This window comes from Elgaria multicarinata, chromosome 7, assembly GCF_023053635.1.
Source record: "Elgaria multicarinata webbii isolate HBS135686 ecotype San Diego chromosome 7, rElgMul1.1.pri, whole genome shotgun sequence".
In the NCBI taxonomy this organism is placed as follows: domain Eukaryota; kingdom Metazoa; phylum Chordata; class Lepidosauria; order Squamata; family Anguidae; genus Elgaria; species Elgaria multicarinata.
The window spans coordinates 32,918,196-32,942,554 of record NC_086177.1 but is presented as its reverse complement, the minus strand read 5'-3'; the positions used below and the strand labels follow the sequence as shown (position 1 = coordinate 32,942,554).

At 41.2% G+C, this 24,359-nt stretch overlaps 1 protein-coding gene across 1 annotated transcript; it reads left to right on the top strand.

Annotated features, from left to right (window-relative positions):
- The first annotated feature begins 1,793 nt into the window (after positions 1 to 1,793).
- Positions 1,794 to 24,142, top strand: TXNDC5 (thioredoxin domain containing 5). The gene is made up of 10 exons (XM_063130355.1): positions 1,794 to 1,986; positions 6,913 to 7,062; positions 8,628 to 8,733; positions 9,819 to 9,915; positions 11,612 to 11,727; positions 16,869 to 16,955; positions 17,759 to 17,902; positions 18,832 to 18,914; positions 23,270 to 23,399; positions 23,942 to 24,142. Exons 1-10 carry the CDS (start codon positions 1,931 to 1,933, stop codon positions 24,062 to 24,064), a joined length of 1,092 nt encoding a protein of 363 aa, XP_062986425.1. The 5' UTR covers positions 1,794 to 1,930; the 3' UTR covers positions 24,065 to 24,142.
- Positions 24,143 to 24,359: the final 217 nt, after the last annotated feature.

Here is a 24,359-nt window from a genome sequence, read left to right as displayed (position 1 = left end):
GAATGTAAATTGAAATTGTTCATATAATTGGCTTATAATATCCTATAACAGGTTTAGCCTAGTCGTTTTAAAGTCAGCTGTAATCCAGGGTCATGCTTAACTTTAAGAGATGGAACAGAGAGAGCACCACAAAACCCTATTAGATAGCTATCAAATTTGACCTGAAATGACTCTAAATATTGTACTTTCCCGTTTCATATGCATTTCTGTTAATATAATTGTGCAAGGTTTTCATGGTATTCTTTGAGCATCTTACACTATCTAGTCAGGAATGAAATAATGCAACAACAAAGTTAGGTAATTTGATAGTAATTGTAATAATAATAATAATAATAATAATAATAATAATAATAATAATAATTAAAAGCAGTTCTTACCATCCAGTGCTGCAAATAAGCTCATCTTTCTAATGCTGGATGTGTATGGATACATTGCAGTTTTTCAGTGATGACATAAATGCACTTTGAACAAGCTCAGAGGCATAGTCTCCTTTAATCATGTATTTCGCATGTAAAGGTTTCCAGATTGAGGTCTGGCTCATATTAAGATCTGCTTGCCACCTTTCCCCCCCCCCCCAGGTTGATATAAGCCAAAGCTTCACAGAGGGAAATAATTAGTATCTCTAGATGTCTGCAGAAGGCCTTACCACAACTGCCTCCCTAAGGATCTGGGATTACAATTAAAAGGCTTGAGTTATATGTGTCAATATGTATATGTATCTGAATTTAAAACCTTTAAGCATGCAAGCCCATACATGTGTAGACAGGCAAAAAAAGCCCTACAATTCTCATCATTCCCAAGTGAGCCATGATAGCAGGGGGATGCTGGGAGCTGTATAACTTTTTTTCTGTCTAAACATGCAGAGCACCCTAAGTCATATACCCAAACAACTTAATATGACTTTAGAGTAAGCAGACATACAGCACAATCCTATGCATGTCTATTCAGTCCCATTGTGTTAAATGGGTCTTACTCCCAGGTCAGTGCACGGGTTCTTTTAACAGAGGATTAAAAGAGGGAGGGAGTGTGTGAACCAATTCCTCTGGCCACTGCTGTTGCAAAGGTGTGCATCTTCTCCTTGCAGGTAGATCTCTGAACTTTCTCTTGGCCAGTAATTGTGATCTGTAAAGAGCACCGTAGGCTTGTTGCCACCTTTTTATTCTCTTCCCGTTGGCAGATCCCCTGTGCAACTGCCCGACAGGTAGAAGAATTTAAACAGGCGCTGCTTTGCCCACGATGCAGCAATAACGGTGGAGTGACAATGAAGGAGTCGTTAAAGGCCCAGAACCAGTGCAAGGTCTGAAATGCCTATGAAACAGTCATTAAAGGCCCAGGAGCCTTCTCAGAAAGAGGACGGGGTGACAGCAACTTTAAAGCTGCAATTGTACACAGTTACTTGGAGAGTAAGCCCCATTGAAATGAGTATCACTTGCTTCTGAGTAAACATATATTTGGGCTGCCCCAACCAGGAGTGATTTTCCTATCAGGCTTGAGCCCCGGAGCCTCTTTCTTTCGAAATGAAACAATGGGCAGCTTCCTCAGCCCTAGCTTCTCTCCAGCCTGAGGGAAGAAAGCAAGAAAAGACGCGCCTTAGCGTCGCCGGCCTTTTCCTTCCAGCCAGCCCCTCCCCGTCGCCCTTTGACTCTCCGAGGCGGGCTGGGGGCGGAGGCTGGTGGAGACGCCGTCCGGGCAGCAGCGAGAGAGGCGACGTGGTCCGGGCCGGCTTCGCTCTCTCTCTCTTTTCCTTTGCACCGCCGCCATGGTTGCCGCTCTCCGTCCCGGGGCCTCCTCCCACGCCGCCTGCCTGGCTCTGCTGCTTGGCTGCCTGGTCCTACGCGGGCCTCCCGCGCGGGCCGAGGAGACGGAGGAGGAGGAGGAGGCGGCAGGCGAGGAGACGGACCCGCATTCGCGGCACCTCTACAACGCCGAGATGCTGCGCCATGGCGCCCAGAGCGCACCGCACTTCGTCATGTTCTTCGCCCCGTGGTGAGCGGCGGCGGCGGCCTGGAAAGGGACAAGGGGTGCATCGTGGTCTCGTCTGCTTCTCCCGCTGACGCGGCAGCCAGAGGGAGACCCGGTGAGGGTGGCTGGAAAGGGGCCCAAGGCGAATTCAGGGGCGGGGGGGGGGAAAGCTTCGTTACATATTTTCCCCCTCCGTTCATTACCTCCCCCAAACCATACACCCGAGGCCGTGCACACATACTGCCCCCTCCTAAAAGAATTTAGGGTGCAATCCTCTGCATGTTTAGACGGGAAAAGTTCTACAATTGTCAGCATGCGTCAGCCAGCATAGCTGGCTGGAGGGATGCTGGAAGTTGTAGGACTTTTTATTGTCTAAACATGCATCGGATTGCGCCTTTCAGCGGTTGCAGGCGAACCGGTTGGGGATGTGCTGAGAGTTGGAGTGACCTCGGCCTCGCAGCAGCTTCCTGTCAGAAACTGATGAGCTAAAGTTGTTGCTATCCCGAAAACAGCATCAGTGAACTTCTCGAGGTTATTTCTGTGTGTGTGGTTGAGACCAGGTGCTGACCTGAAAAACGGAGCATCTTTCAAAATGCCGCGTCCCCTCTGTGTAAATTAGCGTTTGAGGTGAGGGGACAGGAAGATTGCAATAGCTACTTTTGCAGCTTGAAAAGAACTTCACCTTGTGATTTTTCTACTCACAGAAATAGTTGCTGCAATCTCCATCGTATCCCCATTTCAGACCTTACCCTACTTGCACAAATAGGGACAGAGGTTTTGATGAAATTGCCATAAGCTGCCCTTAGCCCATAGGATAGGGGTAGGCATAAATATAATAACTTTATATTCATAATAAGTAAGCAAACCATTCGTAGGAGCAGTTACTTAGGACTGATTCATGGCAGTAATGCCTTGAGTACCTCATCAGTTCTCATGTTAAAGAACATGAATACACAATGGTAGCCAATACAGAAGTTATCAAAGAAGGTGAACCACCATTATTATTATTATTATTATTATTAATTGCATTTTTATACCAATAGCCGAAGCTCCCTGAGCGGTTCACAAAAACTAAAACAATTCAATGTATAAAACAAACAGTATAAAGTTCAGTACCTAAGTTCAGTAATAGATAGCTAACTAACTGCATACACAACTAATCACATAAAACGGGTGAGCAACTTGTGGCTATCTAGATATTTTGGACTACAACTCCCATCAGCCCTAACCAACATAGCCAATGGTGAGAGATAATGGGAGTTGTAGACCAAAACATCTGGAGGACCACAAATTGCCCACCCTGATACAAGTCTAAGTGGTGAAGCAGAGATACACCAGACTGCAGAGGTTACTTGTGCGATTAGAAAAGTGGCAACATCAGTCTGGATGGGGGAAGGGGGATTAAACTGGCAAATTCAGTTCAGTGTAAGCAAGTGTAAAGAGATGGACAGGGGGGCAAAAAACAACAACAACCCTAACTTCACATATGCTGATCTGAGCTTGCTGTTACTAATCAGGAATGGGATCTTGGGGTTGTGGTGGGAAACTATAACACAATGTGCAGCTGCTGTGAAAAAGGCAAATTACATGTTGGGGATGATTTGGAAAGGAATCAAAAATAGAATTGTCAATATCATAATACTTTCATGATGCAACCACACTTGGAATCCGGTGTACCATGCTGATTACCACATCTCAAAAAAGATATATAAAAATACTTTTTAAAGATGGTTTTAAAAGGGGATTAGACAAATTCTGGGAGGATAAAACTATCACTGGCTACTACTGGTCACGATCACGATATATTACCTCCATTATCAGAGGCAGTATGCTTCTGTATGACAGTTCCTGGGGAACTTGAGCTGTTGCAGTCATATCCTGCTTTTAGACCTCCCATGGGCTTCTGTTTGGCTGCTCTGGGAACATAACGCTGGACTAGACAAGCCTTTGATCTGATCCAACAGGGCCCTTATGTTCTTATCCTTCACAAAGGGGAAAATATTGGGGACTTGTTGCAGTGAACCATTTCATTACTGGATCCCTTTCACAGATCCGAACAGACCAAAGATAAAGCAAAAAACAACTTTTTATTTTATTTATTACATTTATATCTCACATTTTTTCCTCCAAGGAACCCAAGGTAGTGTACATAATCCCCTTCGTCCTCTGTTTTATTCTCACAACAACAACCCTGTGAGGTAGGTTGGGCTGAGAGTCTGTGACTGGCCCAAAGTCACTCAGTGGGTTTTCATGGCCAAGTGGGGACTAGAACCCTGACTCCCAGTCCAACACTTTAGCAGCTACACCACACTGGCTTTTCCCCCAGAACAAGAGTGATTAAAATCCCAGCCATTCTACATGCTTGTACTACAACACCACAAAGGAATTAATGATGGAGGGGGGAGCTGAAGGAGGAGGGAACCATCGCAGGAATTGAAAAAACAAATGGTGGTTTGTTTGCCAGACAACAACAAACCATGGGTTAACCATGAGTTAAATAAACCATGGACTAGCATTATGTGCAAACCAAGTCACTAAAAACTCATAACCCAGTCTTTCGAAACCTGGTGCCCTCCAGATGTTCTGACTTCAACTCCTTTCAGCCCTAGCCAGCATGGCCAATGGTCTGGAATTCTGGGAGTTGTAGTACAAAACATCTGGAGGGAACTGTGTTGGGGAAGGCTGCTATAAACAGTATTGCATAGTCCTCAAATAAACTCCATACAGAAGCAGTTTCCAGGCTATTTACTCTTAAGGCAGCTGCAGCTTTTGCAGTAAATGCAAACAGCTAATTAAGAGTTCACATCTTTGCCTTGGACTCAGCCTCAGGGCAAGGAAAAAAGTAAATAGAAGGAGTTCCTTCCAAAGATGAAGTATATATACACAGATAAACTACGGACTGAGTTGGTATCATAATTTAGGAGGGGTTGATCTGTGCAGAGCTCTTTGCAAAGCAGGAAGCTTCTGGCATAAGAATAAGAATAATTGACTTAAGAATAATTGACAAGTGTGCAGTCAGCCCTAAACTGATTTTGGGCAGCAGATTTTTAAGCTTTATTTTTAAAGGGAAGTTGCTGCACATTAGGAGCTATGGGTAAAATCCAACATAAATCTTACTTAGAGTAGGCCCACTGAGATGAATGGGACTGGATTTAAATTAGTCATGGCTAACTTAAATCCCATTCATTTTAATGGGTTTACTCTAAGTAGGACTTACGTTGGGTTTTACCCTGTGACTCAACACTTGGGTTTGCTGGGGTCAATTTTTAGTAACTAACCGTGACCTTGTGACTTATTCATGACTATTGTATGCAAGTTGTATTTGCTTTTAGTTAAAATGGTATCTGGTATGATCTCCTATATGTCCCCACTTCAAGTATTAATGTATAGAAGGAAAAACAAATGGGAAACCTTTTAAAATAAAATATCAGCACAGGCTCCCTCTGTCTGTGTTCCTTTCCCCAAAAGAGCATCATATTCAGTAACTTCTTATAAGGATATTCCAGAGTGTTTCTTAGCTCTGCTTCCTACAGTGCAAGTAACCATATTCTGTGGTCGGCTTCATATATACAGGTTACACTTATAAAGACAGAATTTGCACATCTTTTCGGCTGTGAGATATATGAGCTGGGGGCGGGGTTGATTTCACCATACAGAGATGTGGCACCAAAAAAGGAAGCATGTTTCACTGTCTTCCCCCTCCTACCTTTACCTGCCCATGACATTGCTCAATTTACTTCTACCTTGATGAAACAGATGCCCCCATAGCTTTGCAAAAGCTTTGCAAAACCACGAAGAACAAAAGGTTTATATTAGTGCAAGATGTCCATATATAAGAAGCAGTGGCTTTCCCTTGAGAGTAGGAGATGTGCCTGGGCTTAATATTGTTATCAGATCGTCAAGGCTTTTAAATGGTTTCTGTTGTGAGCATAGATATTTCTGCCGAACAGAGGTCATACTGCATCTGTTTTCTAAATTGTACATAAGGTATTTTCATAGTAGGATTGCCATTTTTTTCTCGCTTTAGATTTGTATCTTTAACAGCAGAAGTAAGTTTGCAAGGCATTTTATCTCCAGCCAAAAGAGGCTTTATCTGGTTAGGGAGCAATCCTATGGCCACTAGACAGCGGCTGCAGGGGCCAATGGATTAGCTGGTTTACTTGCTCCAAGGTTGGCTACTTCTCCATGCTCAGAAACCTGAATGTGGAGACCGGGGGGGGGGGGGGGGGGAAGGGGGTGGTCAAGGGACAGGGAGGGGAGGAGACTGCAGAAGCTGCTTTGGCCAGCTTCCTGTACTCGTCCCAGCCTCCTCCTCCCCCCCCCCCAAAACCGCCATGGCTAGATGGGCAGAACTGCCAGACTAGCAAAAATGCAAGGCAGCCAGAGCACAGAGGTAAGGATTGCCTTTCTGTGCTGCAGCCACCCTTCATTAGGACTATGAAGATAGGATTGTGCCCTTAATTTTTTTTATTGCACCATTGCTCTGCCTCATTCAGGGAATTTTGCAGCCACCGTCTCCCACTTGTAACTTACCTGTGTTTTTCCATCAATTCTTCCATCTTTTTTTCTGAACACAGAAAATCCATTAAGGCAGTAAAGAAGGAACAGCTGGACAATGCTTTCTTATTGTTAATGACCCCTCCATCTAGAAGCTCCTGAAAAGCAATCTTCCAGAGAGTTTTGTCTGCCGTTATGGTTCTTATCGTTCAGGAACTCATCATGAGTTTCCCAAGAGCCTCAGGTTTTCTACAGAACAAGAGTTTGAAAATTAAATAGTGCAAAGGCCCTGTTCATAGGTTTAGATGTGCTGGGAATGGGAGGGAGAATATAAATAAAATGTATGCAGAGCTCTTCAATTTTAATACTTGCTATAATAGAAGTTGGTGGCTTCAGAATCATGGTAAACAATTATTATTATTATTATTATTATTATTATTATTATTTTCCCAGGTGTGGGCACTGTCAGCGTCTGCAGCCAACTTGGAATGATCTTGCAGACAAGTACAACAACATGGAAAATCCACAGCTCTATGTTGTGAAAGTGGACTGCACTGCAGATACTCCACTGTGTTCTGAATTCGGTGTCAGAGGATACCCAACGTACGTGTAAAGGAATATTTTGTCGATTTATTACTCTGCCTTTTCCATAGACTCCTGCCAAATTGAAGAGGGCAGCTACTTTTCAGTGTGTCTTGTGCAGCATTCGGGTTAAATGCTAATTCCAATAGGTGTGCTTCTTTGCCAAGTGCATGCATATATTGTGTCTTTAAACTGGTTTGTATGTTGTATTCATTTCTTTCCCTGTTATGAATAAATCTTTCTGCTAACAACAGCTCATGTAGCTAGGAGATGGTATAGAAATCTTTTTTTAAAAAAACTCTTAGTATTATATATAGCTTTATTCACATTTCACAAGTAAAGCAAGGCAGTTTTCCAATATAAGATGTGCATGATATTTTCTCTATAATCCCTGGATTATAGTGAAAGGTGTAATAAACCCACCCATATGTTTGCTTATACCTGCCTAAGAACAGCTGTACAATGCACCAGGCTGATGTAACAGTTTTATCGCTAGCAGGAGGTAGTTGAATTGCTTTATTAGACTGGAGTAAACGGACCACACCTGATCCGGTCGAATAATTGTTGAGCATTTCAAGGTGTGTGCGTTGTTGCTAAATCAGGAACAAAGTGGTTAATGAAACCGTGGGAGTTCAACATATAATCCCAACAATCCAACTAAGCTTCTTGGCAGGCACAGCCTTTTAGATGATCCTGCAGAGATAGCTTCTCTCTGAGGCATGTACAGACAGAAAACAGTTAGACTCTGGACTCTGTTTCTTAAGCTGCAATTCCCTGGCCATTTATCTGAGAGCAAGCCACACTGAGTTACTTCTGACTAGACATGTATAAGATTGCACTTTTAACTTATTCATTGAGATTTCTGTAATTGTTAATATGAAATATAGCATTTCTGTATTCTTTATAAGGGTCAATACAGATATAACGTTCCTAACAATAGTCATAGCAGATTCTTCACCTGTGAAACAAGAGTGTTGTAATTTGCTTTCAAAACACATCTTGCAAGTCAAATCCTTAATCAGCTCTGACTTACTCCTCCTTTCATGTTTCAGACATGCTGTCCCCTTTTTTAATGTTTGAAAGTAGTGTTTATGTTTGCATACATTCACCTTTGACATTATCAAGACAAATCACAAGCACTTTAAAAGCAGTTGCAAAACTGCTCCAGAGATTTAGGGGGCAAAGTATGTTAGTGACATCACAAGAGCTGGTCAGGTTTTTCCCAATATGCTAGAAGCTAAAAGAACTGGTTTATTCAACGGCATGCTTCAGCACAGAAGAATGTATACTGTATGTTGTCAGGGCAGTGAATGTGTATTCCAGCTGCCTCTGCCACAATTAGTTTATGTCTATCTTCACTTTAAAGATCCTTTGAAAGTTTACAAAACAATGCCAGAGGTCTGAACTTGGAAAGCTTAATGCTGTGCTATTGAAAACAATGGAACTCTAAAAATTAGGATTAAGAAACCATTGTGAGAAATGTTTTTTGAGATCTGACATAATGCGATAAGTATGATAGTTTTCAGAACGTTTCAAGCTTGTATGACTTCGAAAATATTTGCCTTATTGTCTTCTTGCATTTGCAGCCTAAAACTACTTAGACCAGGCCGAGAAGCTGCAAAATACCAGGGACCTAGAGACTTCCAGTCACTGGAGAACTGGATGTTGGAGACACTAAAGGAGGAATCTACTGTAAGTCCTTATTCAGAAGAGACATACGTGCCAATACAATGTAGTAGTACTTGAACTACTGGAAGGCCTATAGGGGGCTGGGGCCCCTTACCTTTTGTGAAGGCTACCGACAGGGGCATAATTGGGCTAACATTTGAGGAAATCAAAGGGTGGGGCTTGTGAATTTCTTTAAGGACCATCTACAAATTTTCCAAACAGTTTGACCCAAACAATAGGGTGGATTTATTTTTAGGATGGACAGGCACCAGTTACGGCCTTAAAAAACAAATGCCATTTACACTAAAGGAAAATTATAGCTGAGTGCAAACAGTGGTTTTTGAGCCTTTATTTCTCTATTGAACAAAATGAAAACTTGTTTTAACTGGGTTCGCACAACATGACAACCTTGAATGTGGGTTCTCACTGAATTGTGGTTTGTCATTGAATTGTGGGTTGTTTGTCGGGTGACTCAAGCCATGCTGATAAACCATGGTTTATTAATCACAAACAACCCAGAATTCACAACCCAACAACAAAGCATGGGTTCTCTTCGTTGGCTGTTTGTGGATAAGACAACACGATTCAGCAACGACCCACAATTTAGGTACAACCCATACTCAACCCACACTCTAGGTTGTTTTGTGTGAACAGGCTTGATGTGTAGCCTCAGGAATCCACTCCCAGATCTGCTGCTTCTATTGCCAGCGTCGCTTAATTTTTCTTGAAAGATCATAGAATAGTAGAGTTGGAAGGGGCCTATAAGGCCATCGAGTCCAACCCCCTGCTCAATGCAGGAATCCACCTTAAAGCATACCTAACAGATGGCTGCCTCTGGTTTGTTACTCTTTGGGAAAAATAATTTTACAATTGACAAAATTAGATTTATTTAGCTAATATACATTCTGCTATGAAGGTGTATACAATAACCTAACTTAATCAGAAATAGACTTTTAGCTAAAAATATGCATTGATGACATCACTTATATAGTTATGTATGTAACTGTAATTTATATTTTGCATTTAATTATGAAAGCAGCCATGTCTCATTGAGATATAGAACAATGTTGGTTATGTAATTTCTTAATGTAATTTTCTTTGTATGGTAGGAGCAAGAATCTGAATTGGAGCCTGCAAAAGCGCCTGAACCAAAGCAGGGCCTGTATGAGCTCTCAGCAGCTAATTTTAAGCTGCATATCGCGGAAGGTAACTCGATAGTAGATTTTGCAGATTTGTTTTTTATAATGCTCTTTATTTTTGGTAGTTTTTCATTTTATGTAGCAGTGATACAGAACAATACAGTGTCACTTAATGAACAACATCTGCACCACACAGGGAGTTGGCATCGGCCTCCCACAGTCCAACTTGACCCTCTTACCATCACTCTCTGGCAGGAGTGACAAGAGCTCCACCCTTCTCCCCAATGTGGAAGTAGGAGGAGGCAGATACATCCCTCTCAAGTGTCTTGAGCTTCAAGGGCTTCTGAAGCTCAGTGCCACGGAAGCGAAGATCTTGCTCATGTCTCCAGTTCCCAGCTGTTTGGGCAATGAGTCGCAGAAGTGTTCTGAAATGCACCTTTACCATTCATTGCTCAAAAGGCCTCCAGACTTCCCTGCTGGAGGCAAAAGCTAGAACCCATTTGGGCGGACAGTAGTAGCGGTGCTCCAAGCCCCTGAGCTGAGGAGCAGCAAGAATGAACCCCTGTTCTCCTCCAGCTCGGGAAGTAAAGCAGGTGATTGTCCCCGACCTTATATAGACGTACAGCATGAGATCAGGGACCAAGATCCCAATTTTAGCCATATCTATTCAGACGTCCCACCAAATTCAGTGGGGCTTACTCCCAAGAAAGCATGTATAAGATTACACTTACCTGGCAGTAAATCCCATTGAACACTGTAATTTATAAGTGGACATGCATAGTATTGCACTGAAGGAGAAGGGCAGAGTCCTGGACTCAAGGAATTTTGCTTGGCTCCTATGGGTAGACAAAGTTTGTGGACTCCTAGTCAACAGGGCCCAAGCAATAAGAAAGTTGGGCCCAGATCTGTGCCATAGACTCATTATGTGATCTTGGCAAATTAAGTCACACTGTCCCGGGCCCCATTTCTGGTAAGAGTGCCGTACCTCACAGGTTTGTGGGGAACATATAATAAAGATTCTAAAGCACTTTAGAAACAAAGTGCTCTACGTACGATTTTTAAAGGGATAATTATTTTGTAGCCATACAGTGTTTTGAGGAGTTAGTTGTTGAAGTGGGGAGGGGAACATGCTTTATATAATGCTCCCATAGATGCTGAAGAAACTTAACTTTTGAAATTAGGTAGGCAGGGAATGGGGTTTTTTTTCTGCCAAGGGCTACATTTCCTCAGAGGCAATCTATTGGGGATCACATGCCATCAGTGGGCAGTGCCAGAGCCAAATATGTTCAGGTCGAGAATCCAAAGCTGGTGACGCACCCTTTTTCTCTCTGCCGCCCCCTTTCCTCTGCCTTCCTCTCTTCTCTTCCTTTCTGCCACCCCTTTTCCTCATTCTCCCCACCCACCCACCCACTGAGAGCCATGATATACCCCCACCCCCATTCTAAACTGTGTGCTGCTTGCAAATGGTCATTAGTTTACTCTTCAAAATGTTTCAGTGCATTTACGTACGACATTTGCCACATGCTAATAATACTTGACATTTTTATAGAGTGCTTATGATGTTCAAATGACTTCACATATATTCTGAATTATTGTTATAACAACTCTCTAAGATATAAGGTTTCTGTTACGATCTTCATGTTGCAGACTTAGGGAAGAGGGTTGGAGGGGAGTTAAGATCTACATGAAGACAAATACTTGATCACCACAGAGTGAACTGAGCCCTGTTTATTTACCTATACACTTTTTCTTTTCTTTTAAAGGCAATCACTTTATCAAATTCTTTGCCCCTTGGTGTGGCCACTGCAAGGCATTGGCACCAACGTGGGAACAGCTGGCTCTACTCCATGAAAATTCAGAGACTGTCAAGATTGGCAAGGTAGGCTTGATTGCCAAGGTAGCCAGCATGTCTTCTTAAATTGAAAATGAATTCCTTCAGTAGTAGCCCTTGCAGAGGAGAATACTGTTTGCGCTATAAGCCCAAGTTCACTTTGTTAATTCTTATGTTAGATTCTTTCTGACAAGCCAGCCACTTACCGTGATTTTTGCATTTGCTGGTGCCTTGTGTGTTTGATAAAACTTGCCCGCAAAATGTTTATCACTTCATGTGCTTGTACCCGTGTGTTGCTGGGCATCTTGAAAGATGGCCGTTGCAAACTGCTTAACACAGGAGGAGTTCTAGCTCTTTGTGGGCAAGTGCATGCATTAGTTAATAGGAAGACAGCCATACCAGGGCCTTGTTATTTTAAAGAAGAAAAAGGCAGGTCTCTGCAGCTTACTTTTATGATGATGGAGCCCTTCTTTCCATCTTCAGGCAGATGTGTGTGGGTGTTGGAACAACTTCAACTAACTATAAAAACAGGAGTGTAGTCATATTGGCTTTTTAGTGGAAAAGATTGCTCTCCCAGTCTGTCGTACTCAACTGGGTGCGCTGTAAAAGTTCAGGCAGAAAAAGTTCTTGAGTCAGGGGTGTTCAGTGTCTTTTGGGGGACAAACTACGCGTTGCACTTGAATGTGCATAAGGAAGAAACCCCACATAGTTTGGCTTTTTTAAATTAAATTAAAATTAAATCTATGTTTACATTATTATATTTTTTTGGTTGTTTTGTTTTTAATGGGAAACAGTTTTGGGCTGAGAACTGTATTGGTCATTTTTTGGTCAATGTCGTGTTGTCACCATGTGATTATAGGTACATTCATGCTGTGATTCCCACAGGGGAAAAATAGCTGGCAGGGAAGACATTAAGAATTCCCTTGTCCCCTGTAGCATTTCAGTTCAAAATGGTCCCTTCTGAAACAACCCACCCACCCCCAGTATCATTTCTGTATGTAATGTAGTTTATCCCTATTTTCTATTTCCTAAAGTCTAGGCGAAATACCACATAGGACATCATTTTGTGGTGCTGCACCCCCATTCACTGACTTACTACATCCACTGCAGTAAGGTTACTCTGCTGTGTAAGTGGAATTAAATCGCTTCTCAGCAAGACATCATTTGCAGCTCAGTAAACCACTGGACAGTGTGCAATCAACTTGCAAATGTAGAAATTCCTTCCACTTGGGTAGGGGATACAAAAAAAAAGGGAAGGAAGTTTGCAAGCGGATTGGAAAACCACTCTGACTTTATGGAACCCGCCATTAATTCTGAAATAGGAAGAGAAATTTATGACAAAACTGTTCACCATATAGAGTCTCCACATATCCAAGTCAGGTTCTGATAGCTAACTTGCAAAAGCCCTACTACTTCTTAGAAATGTATGCCCCCTAAATTGTGTTTTAAGATGGAGTTCTAAAACCCCTTAACTTATTTGAATATACAGTGATTCTGTTGAAATTTCCAGCCTTCAAACTCTGCTTGTTGAAATCAACAGACTCAGTGTCATTTTGCTTCAAAAACACTGAAATTGATCCACTCAAAGTCAGTTACAATCAGTGGGATTAGTCATGATTAATGTTCCTTGTTGATTTCAGTGGGACTAAAACATGATTAGTTTAATCTGGATCCAGCCCATTGTGTGTAGCGTTTGCACTACTGCCATTCAATGGCTTGAGTTTGCTTTGTTGCTTTTCTATAATGCATTAGTTTCTTATTTCTGTTTTTCTCTGGTTAGCTGGTAGTGTTGCTCTCAGTTCCTGCCCTCCTGCACATTATTCTTGTCACCCTAATTTGGCTTCTTTGCCTTGCTTGGTTTTCTGATTTCCCCAGTTAACAAATCAGACATACTATTAGATCTATTTCTCTGAGAATTTTCCTTTCATGCTTTCATAGATCCTACAAGTTCTCCAGTGAATACACTTCTTGCTTCTAAGGCTCTTTTTTATGGCTTACTAACCTTTTCTCACTCCTCTCATCTTGAAGGGTGGGATGGGTCAGTTGTTCTTACGTTCTTGCCTGTTCCAGATTCCTTCTTCTCCTTCTCATTCTTTCTCTAGTCCAGGGGCGTTGAACCTCTTTCAGCTGGAGGGCTGAATTCAGTTTTGGAGAAGCTCTTGGGGGACGCGTTCTGGTGGCCAAAATACCACCATATTTTAGCTTAAAGCTCTCACTTCTGGTAACAAAGCATTAGGAGAGTCATTTCAACCTTTTAGAATGGAGGAAAAAACTGCACAAAAGCCAAATGATTGGTGGTTGGGGAAAAGGGGGTGGGGCCATTTGGGTGCCCTGAAGAGCCAGATGAGGACCTCAGGTTCTGAGGTTCAACATCCCCCCACTATAGTTCTAAAGTTCATATGCCTTTTCAGGACTACTTTTATTTTCAGATTGGTTTGATTTTACCGTCTTCCTGTTAATCCTGTCCTGAGTTTTTGTTACTCTTCTGTTACTCTTTATTCTCTTGTCCTTTTCTCCTTTTTTGCTTTATTTTCGTCTAAGCAGTCTTACTACTTTTACTTATTCAATCTTCCTCTTCTTGTCCTTAGCATCTATGGGCTATTATTCTCCTCCTTATCCTCCTTTGCTGTTCCTTCATCAATTTCTTGTAATAGTTCCCCCAGTATTTTATCAGCATCATTTCTGTCATTCTTCATCACACTGTTCTGGTTGCATTATTCCTGCTCTGTCTCCCTCCAAGTTGTTGAATCTTTCTCCGTTCTTTTTCCTATAGTTCCTGATGTTGCTGCTGTTGTTGTCATCCTCTTCTTCCTCCTCCTCCTCCTCCTCTTCTTCTTCTTCTTCTCCCTCTTGATCCAGTTCCCTTTCCCTTGTTTTAGTAGTGATGAGTGCTTCATCTGTTCTTTCCTCTGCTTGTACAGTACAAGCAAGTTTAAAACAAGAATGTGCATGATCAGAAGAAAGGAGGAGGCTGAAAATGGGGGTAAGAGAGGAAAGAACAATAACAACCGTCTTTGGATCTTCACTTTCTTTCCAACTCTCTCCCTATTTCTCTTCCTTGTTTCATTATCCAAAATTGGGCAACATGATTATTTCCAGTGCCTCAATTTTGTTTCTTCCAATTCCTTTCCAGGCTAGTTTGATATTTCGCTTTTTATTTCCGTTTTTCTTGCACTGTTTGTTTCGCCAACCTCCCCACTTCAGCCTCTAAAGTAGCATGTATCCAGAATTAAAAGTTAGTTTTATCAGGGAGTAGTTGTTCCCGGTCTCCATATCATGCTTGAGATGTGCTGGTTATCTTAATTTGGTTATGAATTACTTGTAACCACAATTAGAGGTAGGGCTGTTCAATAAGCTTTAAGGTGGATTCCTGCATTGAGCAGGGGGTTGGACTCGATGGCCATATAGGCCCCTTTCAACTCTACTATTCTAGGATTCTATGACATAAAAACGCTAATAATCTTCATGCCATATATGAGCTCTTTTCTGTTCTTACTCTCCTTAATCTTTCCTTAGCATTTGACAGAGTTGACCACTCTCTGGTCTTTAGTTCTCTTCATTCTTTGGATTTTTTTTTTTTTTTTTGGAATTATTGGTTTCACTCCCATTGTGAATTGTTCTTTGGAAGGTTCTATTAATGGGACTTTCCCCTCAGTTTCTTCTCAGGGGGTCAATTCTTACTTAGCTCTTTTCTTTTGATTCTTTACATGTTCACTTTTGGTAATCCTGGGTTGTATTCTGTGTTAGTCCCATTCATTTCAGTGGTTCTACTCTTAGCAGGATTAACATTGGATACAACTTCCTCTGTCCCCTCTTGGCCTGCATTATCATTGTTACATAATGCTTTCTAACCATATTGTTCTTCTTCTTTTTTTCTCCCCATGCCCCTTCTTACAAAAAGCATCATAAAAGCTTACTGGGTCATACTGAGCATCGAATAGTCTCGCATCCTGTTTCCAACAGGGAAGCCTAACCCTGGGTATGAAAGTAAAGAACCTCCCCTGTTCTGTGTCCACTGCATCTGGTATTCAGAGCTATACTGCCTCTGAACATGGATCTGTGTAGCATTTCCAACTGCCTTACAGCTGTGTCCGCTTCATGTTGGATCATTCATTATCTCAAAAGCTCAATATGCAAAAGACAGAATTTATTGTATTTCCCCTTAAATCTTCTCTTTCATCTTCTTTTTCTCTTTCAGTCAGCAACTTCATTCTTCAGTCATCTCAGCAAGTTAAGAGTTTGGGCATTGTCTTTGATTCTTCTCTCTCTTGTTTGGCTTACATTCCTACTCTTGCTGAGGTCTGTCAGTTCTCTCTTTATAATATTTTTTAAAATTTGCCCTTTCTTACCTATTGATTCTACCAAAGAACTTATTCATACACTCTTTATGCCATGCGGATTGTTCTAATATTTTGTTTTTCACTCCTTCCGTCTCTCAATTTAATCTATTATCTCCATTTTCAACTCTTTCCTCATTTAATTTTTATTTGGTTGCCCATTATTCTTCAGTGGCTTCCTCAACTTGCCCATAATAGGCTCCTTTTAAGTCACTTCAAAATCTTGCATTTATCTCTGTCCATTGCATTCTCTCTTTTCTCCTCCTTGGTTCTTCTGTTCATCAAATACTAAATTTCTTTCTAAACCTCCACTCCCATATGCTATTTCTCATCTCCCTGATTTCTCTCTCTTATGCACGGAGCTCTTTTCTGCTGGATATTTGACAGGGCTCCGTGTCCTCCTTTTTAGAAATTATTAAAATGACTCATTTTCTTTTCTGTTTCCATCATTGTGAAGTTCCATTTTGTTTCCTTTGGTTCTTTTCCCATTGTTAGGTCAATTATTGTAAAGGTTTTACTATAACCTTTTTTGTTTCATGTTATTCTCACCCAGCAAGTGCAGAGTTTTCCCTCTTCTTCCCAATTCCTCTGTCCTTTGTTTCATATTTTTTGATGTGAGCCTGGGGGCTTAATGTATTTTAGATGCATTTTTTAATAAGAAGTCATCAAGATGCACTTTAATTTACTTCAACAGTTGAGCCCTTTGTGTGATGGGGGCGGGGGCTTATATATTTTAGTATCTATTTGAAACCTGTGACTATTTATTACATATGTTTATTATATATGTTACTCTGTGAAATATGCTATAGTCTTTTACTTCTTGTGAATTATTTTAATTATGCTAAATTTTAGGTGGACTGCACACAACATTATGAAGTCTGCTCAGCAAACCAAGTGCGTGGTTATCCAACCCTCCTTTGGTTCAGAGGTGGAGAAAAGGTGAGGTTGTTACAAATTAGCTCTGTAGTGAAATTAGAACGTTTTCATACTTCATGTGATGAGGTTTGACTAGATTACCTTTCAGACATATCCCAGACCTCACTATGAAAACCTGATGGTCTAGTTGGTGAAACAGAGTCTTTCTATAACAACAAGCCATATGAGCTGCAAACTGCCTAGTGGAACAAAAGGTCCCTTGTTGTAAGGAATCTGATCTTGACTTACATATGCTGGATTTACAAACACCTTCAATGTCTACTTCTGCACCTGTTTTCACAGAGAAGGCAAAAGTCTGTTACGGTGCTTTCTTCAGATGAGGAGAACCTGTTCCAGTCAATGTAGTACTTAGTCTTTGAAGATCCGCCTCACAGAGAAGCGTCCCTGGGGATAATCCTGCCCCTACAACGTGCACTTCAGTTCAGAGCCACTTCCCTTATTTTATGGCTCTCCCTCCTCTCTCTGCAACATCAGCAGAAGTTATCCCCCCCCTCCCAAGTATACTGCTGCGGCCAAAGTTGTGTCACTTCGAAAGCTTCACCCTCGGCAAGTGCCTAGATTGGCTTAGTGTTTAGTTAGGCCTAACTATACCAAACTTCACTTATGATTTCAGTATGATTTCCTCCTACATAGCTCAGTGGGGTTTCATGGATTTCTTCCATGGCAGAAAAAAGAGAAGCTGTGAACCAAGTGGATGGGTTAGTAGGATGGTATAAATTGGGTATAGGTATGGTGCAATCGCTATTTAACATAATCATCATTAAATGGGATTTGCTAAACTAATAGCACACATGGTTTGTTGGTAGGCTGACCAATATAAAGGAAAGAGAGATTTGGACTCTTTGAAAGAATACATAGATTCCCAATTAAAAAACTCTGAAGACGCCCCAGAAGATGCAACGCCCACCGAAGCACCGACACCGCCTGGAGAAATAGCTCCTGAGGATGAGGTAGGTCTCATGTTGTTATTGAATTAAAGCATTTTCCCCACTAAAAAAATATTCCAGTGGCTTCCAGGCAATCCCTCCACCAGGATTCTGACTAAAGTCCTGGATCAGAAGTTTGTCAGAATTCACAAGGATGATGATATTATTATTATTATTATTATTATTATTATTATTATTATTATTATTATTCAATGGAAAGGTGAATCAGTGTATGTTTTTGTACTAATCTTCAGTATCACACTGAAAGAAATGGTTCCCACCTGTTCAGTTAAATACAGGATGTTCACTTCCTACTGGATATTTCCTCCTGCCTCTTTCTCACTTAGTCACCATCCTTGTGACATCACACTTTGTTGCCAGGGCAAAGATAGTAACGAGTGATCAGTGACACAGCAAGGAGACAGGAAAGAAATGGACAGGAAAGAAGGGATTACAATACCCCAGAAGGTGCTAAAGGAACAAGAAACATGAATGAGGAGAAACAAAATAGCTGATTTTGCTGTTAATTTAGGCTGTGGTATTTATATGCTGGATTTTCAAGGCATTTCTGGCCAGGTGGCTGTACAAAGTTAATCGGCACCCCTGTGACTATAGCTGCATAGGCCTTTGAATCCAGTCCATTTTCTCATCTGATTGCTCTTTCACATATTGGTAGATGAGCTGCTGTGGAACCTATTGGCCTAATCCAGCAAGAACAATCTGTGGAGGGCAAACCGCCTTCTCGTGCATTAAAAGGGTGCCATTGGCGGGGTGGGGTGGATCTCCATGTACAGCTTTTAGCATGTATATGCCACTTCTCCATCCCGTGTGCACACACACTTTTTATAAAACAGCAGCAGTGGCTTTAAAGCAGCAAGGGTTTTGCATCATTTTTTTAATAGTCTTGGCATTGTGTAAAGCAATTTGATTCTGACCTCCCTTTCTTTTGACAGGGCGAGGTCGTTGACCTCTCTGAAAAAGACTTTGATCAAGAAGTTGCCAAAGGGATCACTTTCATCAAGTTCTATGCTCCATGGTAAGTTTTTAGAGAAAGTATTTGGGATTGCAGATATTTCGCTTTTTATTTCCTTTTTTTGTTGCACTGCTTGTTTTGCCAACCTTCCCACTTCAGCCTCTGAAGTAGCATTTATCCAGAATTTAAAATTAGTTTTATTGGGGAGTAGTTGTTTCCTGTCTCCACATCATGCTTGAGATGAGCTGAAGTTATCTTAATTTGGTTATGAATTACTCGTAACCGCAGTACACAGGTAGGGCTGTTCAGTTTTTCCAATGCTTTAATCTTTTGTGGTTAATTGGTACCTTGTTTTATTATGATTAATGGATTGTCCCACACAGTGATTCATAGTAAGTACTACAACTTCAGGTTGTAGAAGGCTGATATAAATCTCTCAGCTAAACTTGTGAGAGTTCTCTTTTGTCAATTACTTGTTGTACCTTGGTTCAGATTCCTCAGTGTATCACAACCTCATAGGCTCCAACTTTTCTTCAAAACATGGATGGATGTTGCCTTTCATTTTGTGTGTGTGTGTGTGTGTGTGTGTGTGTGTGTGTGTATGTTAGTTATACTTGAGAACTGGTTCCAAGTAAAGAAAAACAACAACATGAAGCAACCCTGATAAGGCTGGTACGCTGGTCAATTGACCAGTGAAATTCGTGTGCTGGTCACTTGATCAGTCAAATATTTACAGCTTTGCTGGTGTGGAGGCAAAGGCATATTCAGTCATAAAAAAAACTGTCCATTTAAAAGACAATAAAATGAGGCTTTCTCACATTGGTCCAAACTCCACCAAGCCTAAAAATTGGAAGCTAAGGCTGATGCCTCATTGATGTGATCAGTCATGATGTGCAATGTCACAAATTGTGCTTGCTTAAAACTTATCCTCCATGCACCCACACTTTTCCATACTACATAGTACACAATAAGAACCAACAATCACAATGATCAGCACGGGAGATAAAAATACAATCTAAAATTCATAGAAGCAGCCATTCCACCACACTATGGGTGCTTAAAAAAATCTCAGATCTAAACTATAAAGTCTAGAATGCCTTGGAGAAGAGGCATGTCTTTGCCTGGTGCCAAAATGATAGCAGTGTGAGCGCTAGGTGAACCGCCTTGCAGAGGGCATTCCGTAAGTGGATGCCACAACTGAGAAAGCATTTACACTTGTAGCTACCTACCTCCATTCAGCAGGGGCAACCAGAGGAAGGCCTTTGAAAATGACCTAAGGGACTTTAGTTGCTAGATTTAGATCTCATCTCTCCACTAGCATGCTTAAAGTGGCTTACAAAATTGCCATTGCAATGCAAAAGTTCTGTTTGTGGTGTTAGATCTGTTATGGCTTCTTCACCTGTACTCAGCTGATAAACATAGTTATGTGAACTGTCCCAGAGAATTTCTCAGGGCCACCCAATGAGTTCATAACTAAGTATGGTTGTGAAATTGAATCGTCACTTACCCATTGAAGTACTTTGGTTCTTGATCGGGTGCAGTACTGGCTCCTTCATGCTCCTCTACAGCATCTGTGCTTGCATTCCAGGTTATCTGGTACTTTCCATCTGCTTGTTTATACTATTGCCCTGCTCCTGCACGGGGAGGAATCCTGGACTTTTGGGGAGGTTTGTTAGCATGTGACACACAACTTGACCCTATAGATTTCATCTGTAAAGCCTACTATGGTAGCACGTAGTCCAGTTCCCACCTGGTCACAGTCGAATAGCACTAGGTAAAATTGGGCCCGTCTCATGTATTTCCAGGTGACAGTGATACTTGTGAAGGAAATAAGGTACCCGTGGAATTCATTAAACCCGTCTAGTAAACTTTAAAAGAGAGCTGCGTGCCAAATATAACTTCTATTCTCTCCTGACTTCATTCTAAAAAGGGCATGCCACAAGGATGCTAAATATCTAGGAAGGCTGTGTTAAAGATATTCTAAATGCCACCCAACCAATCCACTCTCTTTGGCAACAGTTATTTCCATGAAAAGCTGCAGTTTAGAGTAATGTTTACTACATAAATAGCGGTATCCTATTCCTGGCTACCTAAATTGTGTACACAATTATAGTTCATTGTATACAAATTGACCTTTTTCTCTTCCATGTCAACTGTTTTATGTTTGGCTAAGCAACCACTAGTGTGCTGTGGTCTGCTTTTGCCCTTTACTTTGTTTTAAATAAATATTAACATTAAGTTGAATGACAAGTAGACGGCCATCTCATCTAAATGGTTTTCAGTATGTACGGTCAATACCCTCTTCCACATATACAAGTGTATACATATACCCTGTGTGTATATATAGTGACCTCATAAATGACAACTCCCAGAATGACCTGGTTCACACATATCAACCCAGAGTGCAATTTGAATCATGGTTTTTTGTTATGTGCAAAACAGGCCCATAAGAGCATATAATATTAGTTGTGCAATCCATCCAGAATTAAGAATGTTTTAAGTCCCATTGATTTCATGGAGGAGAGTTAAGCATGTACAAATCGAATTCAGCTTCGAAGCTACCTGTTTGCTGACATCTACTTTATTAAATCAACTGTGAAGTATATTCGTTCACCTACTGGTTTACAGGCTTATTCCAGTGTAGTTAATTGTGGACCTGATCCAGCCAGAATTAAGTATAATGCTTAACTCCTTGCAGATAAACTTAGTGAATGTCAAAGTGCTTAAATTCCACTGGATTGTAGCCTATAACAGTGTGATACAAAGGGGATTTTCTATGGGAAGTAAATCTGATTCAAGGTATAATTCCAGGTCTAGCCCTACGCAAAGGGGACTGGAACATTACATGGCATATAGATTGGCAGACACATGGAAGTCCAGTCTGCTCTGTTTAAATTTTGTTTAAAACAAAATACTGGTTGCTTGTATGTTCAGTTGTGGGATACAGGGATGAAATGAGAAAATCAGTTTGGCAAACACCGTTTCATAGCCTCACAAAAATTGGACTTTGGTTGATGCAAGGAGGCATATCATCCTCATCCTCATCCTCATCATCATGATTCATTCATTCCTGAATCTGGGAAAGCAAGGGCAACCAACTGTGTTTGCTTTTGTGATTTTGAAATAAAACTAAACTTTTAAAGCACCCCTCCCCCCGCTCTCATTTTTTAACTTTTGTTTGAGCTGGTGGAAGGAACTATGTATGAAGTCTATTAAGTTTCAGCCTTACTATTGTATAAACAACATGTTTCTGGTGAAAAGCTTGCTTTGTCTTTTTCTGCATTTTCGGTCTGGTCTGGGCTTGTACTAGAGTCAGTGGTGCACGAACAGCACCTGTGGGTTTTTTGTCCCATTAATTTTAGCCAAACCGACTTCCAACACAGTGCCTTTAGGGTGGTGGCTTTAGAAATACTTACGCTTAAATGGTGCTTTATTTCCGGATTTGATATTGGTCAGTTCAGATATTTCTGGTGTTTTCTTAATTCAGATATTAAGAAAACAATTGGTTGTTAAAGGAAGTTGCTGTTACATCGGAACAAGAAAAGAGGAGATGCAAAGGTCTCCACAAATTTTGGCTGGCTTTGGTGCTTGCCCAAAATTGTGCTCACTAATCCTGCCCCTCCCCAAACATGGGGGAGGGGGGTCTTCTCTTACCACATAGAGGAGAAGGACCTCCACACTATGTTGTGTTTCAGGAACACTTGGAAAGTAGCAAAACCGCTCACTGCTTTCCAAGGGCCAGTGTGAATGTAGTTAAGGAGATCCCCCCTATTCTCCCAAGCCTAGAAGAGGGCAGGAGAACTCCCTGACTTTTCTCTGAACTTATCTCATCAAAAGATATGCCCACAATTGGTGAGCTGCTGAGTGCATTGGTGGAGCCCTGGTGGGAGGATATAAATTTCTACTCATAAGAAAATATATTTATTATTTGAAAGACTTAGTGCTTTGGAAGAGAATGGTTGAAGTAGACATGACATCAGTTAAAGAGCAGTATCAAATCGGACACAAGCGCGATCATAAAATTTGTTGTATTAGTGTAAGGGACCTTTAGCTCAACGCCTAAGATAGTTTTCCCTGGAAAACCCCTCGTGCCTGTTAACACTATTGGCATTGCCTTAGGTATTCCTTATGCTAGCGCAACGTAATTTACATTAGCGCAACGTCAGATTAGATGCTGTCCATTGTTTTGTATTGTATGGCTGTTCTAAAATGACCAAATCTCCTGTGCGGTATGACTGATTTTCCTATTTTTTTATAGCATTCATTTTCTATGGGGCTTTGTATTTGTGTGCCTCTATTTGATGTTTTGTTGTGAATATTGTTAGTAAAGACGTTGGGATATGCTCTAGCAATTCTATTGTGGGTTTTTTTTAAAAAAAACATTTATTTTATATATTAAAAATGATATCTTATTTCAGGTGTGGTCATTGTAAAAACCTGGCTCCCACTTGGGAGAACCTCTCAAAAAAGAACTTTCCAGCACCAATGGATGTCAAGATAGCAAAAGTAGACTGCACCACTGAACGCAATGTCTGCAACAGATTTTCTGTAAGTATGGGCACTATAGCCACAGCTACTTGTGGTCACAGGCAATTCTAAAATTTACTGGGGCCTTTTGGATAGTGCAGGGAACTGCTTTAAAAAAAATGAGGAGGTGGCTCCAAAGCCTCATCACACATACAAAGCTCTCTACATAATCCTTTGGACCTTGGCCATAGACTTGGATATATTTAATTCCTACCACACTTGCCAGGAAACCTTTTCCTAATTAAACTACATCCTGATCTGGACCGCTTTTCCTGCGAGTTACAAATTAATGATTCCTCCATGTGGAGCAAGGTGATTGTGGCAGCACTGGTAATGTGCGTTCCCCTCCCTCTAGAATGTAGTGCTGTTCAAAGCTGAGTTACATCTATGTAACATTTAGACTGCACTCTTGTACCACTTTTGAGTAGACATGTATAGGATTACACTGTTAAAATACTAATGCCAAGCAGGTATTTTTCGGTTGACGAAAATGCACTGGAAATAGAAGTTAGAATAAGAAGGCTGATGTTGCTTCCTGACATGCTTTTTTCTCTCCTTTTGAGGTCCGTGGGTACCCAACACTGATGCTTTTCCGTGGTGGGGAGAAAGTGAGTGAACATACTGGAGCCAGAGATCTCGAAACACTGCATAACTTTGTCCTGGGGCAAGCAAAGGATGAACTGTAAAAAATGTACCTGCTTGGATACTGCTTCTCTTAGCTGTGTCTGTCCAGTAAACATGGGAGTTCAATCGTGGTAACGTTACCGGATTTCCAATAGTGGTCATTTAGGAAACTGAATGTACGAAAGCGTGGTATCTTCTGTGTATGTGTTTGTGTTTCCTAAAGCCCCGCTGTGCTGACCTTGAGGGAAGCTTTCAACAAGTAGTCACTGTTCAGATTGGGAATATTTGCAGTATTGGTTGCATCAATGAACTTCCACTTGTCTTATGATGAAAAAGTAAATGGTCTTTTTCAAACTA

Excerpts from the sequence above, each read along its gene's own strand:
- TXNDC5 (XM_063130355.1), top strand. The coding sequence starts at position 1,931 with ATGCTGCGCCATGGCGCCCAGAGCGCACCGCACTTCGTCATGTTCTTC. Across the intron at positions 9,916-11,611 it reads TAAGCTGCATATCGCGGAAG|GCAATCACTTTATCAAATTC; the intron begins GTAACTCGATAG and ends TTTCTTTTAAAG. Across the intron at positions 23,400-23,941 it reads ATGTCTGCAACAGATTTTCT|GTCCGTGGGTACCCAACACT; the intron begins GTAAGTATGGGC and ends TCTCCTTTTGAG.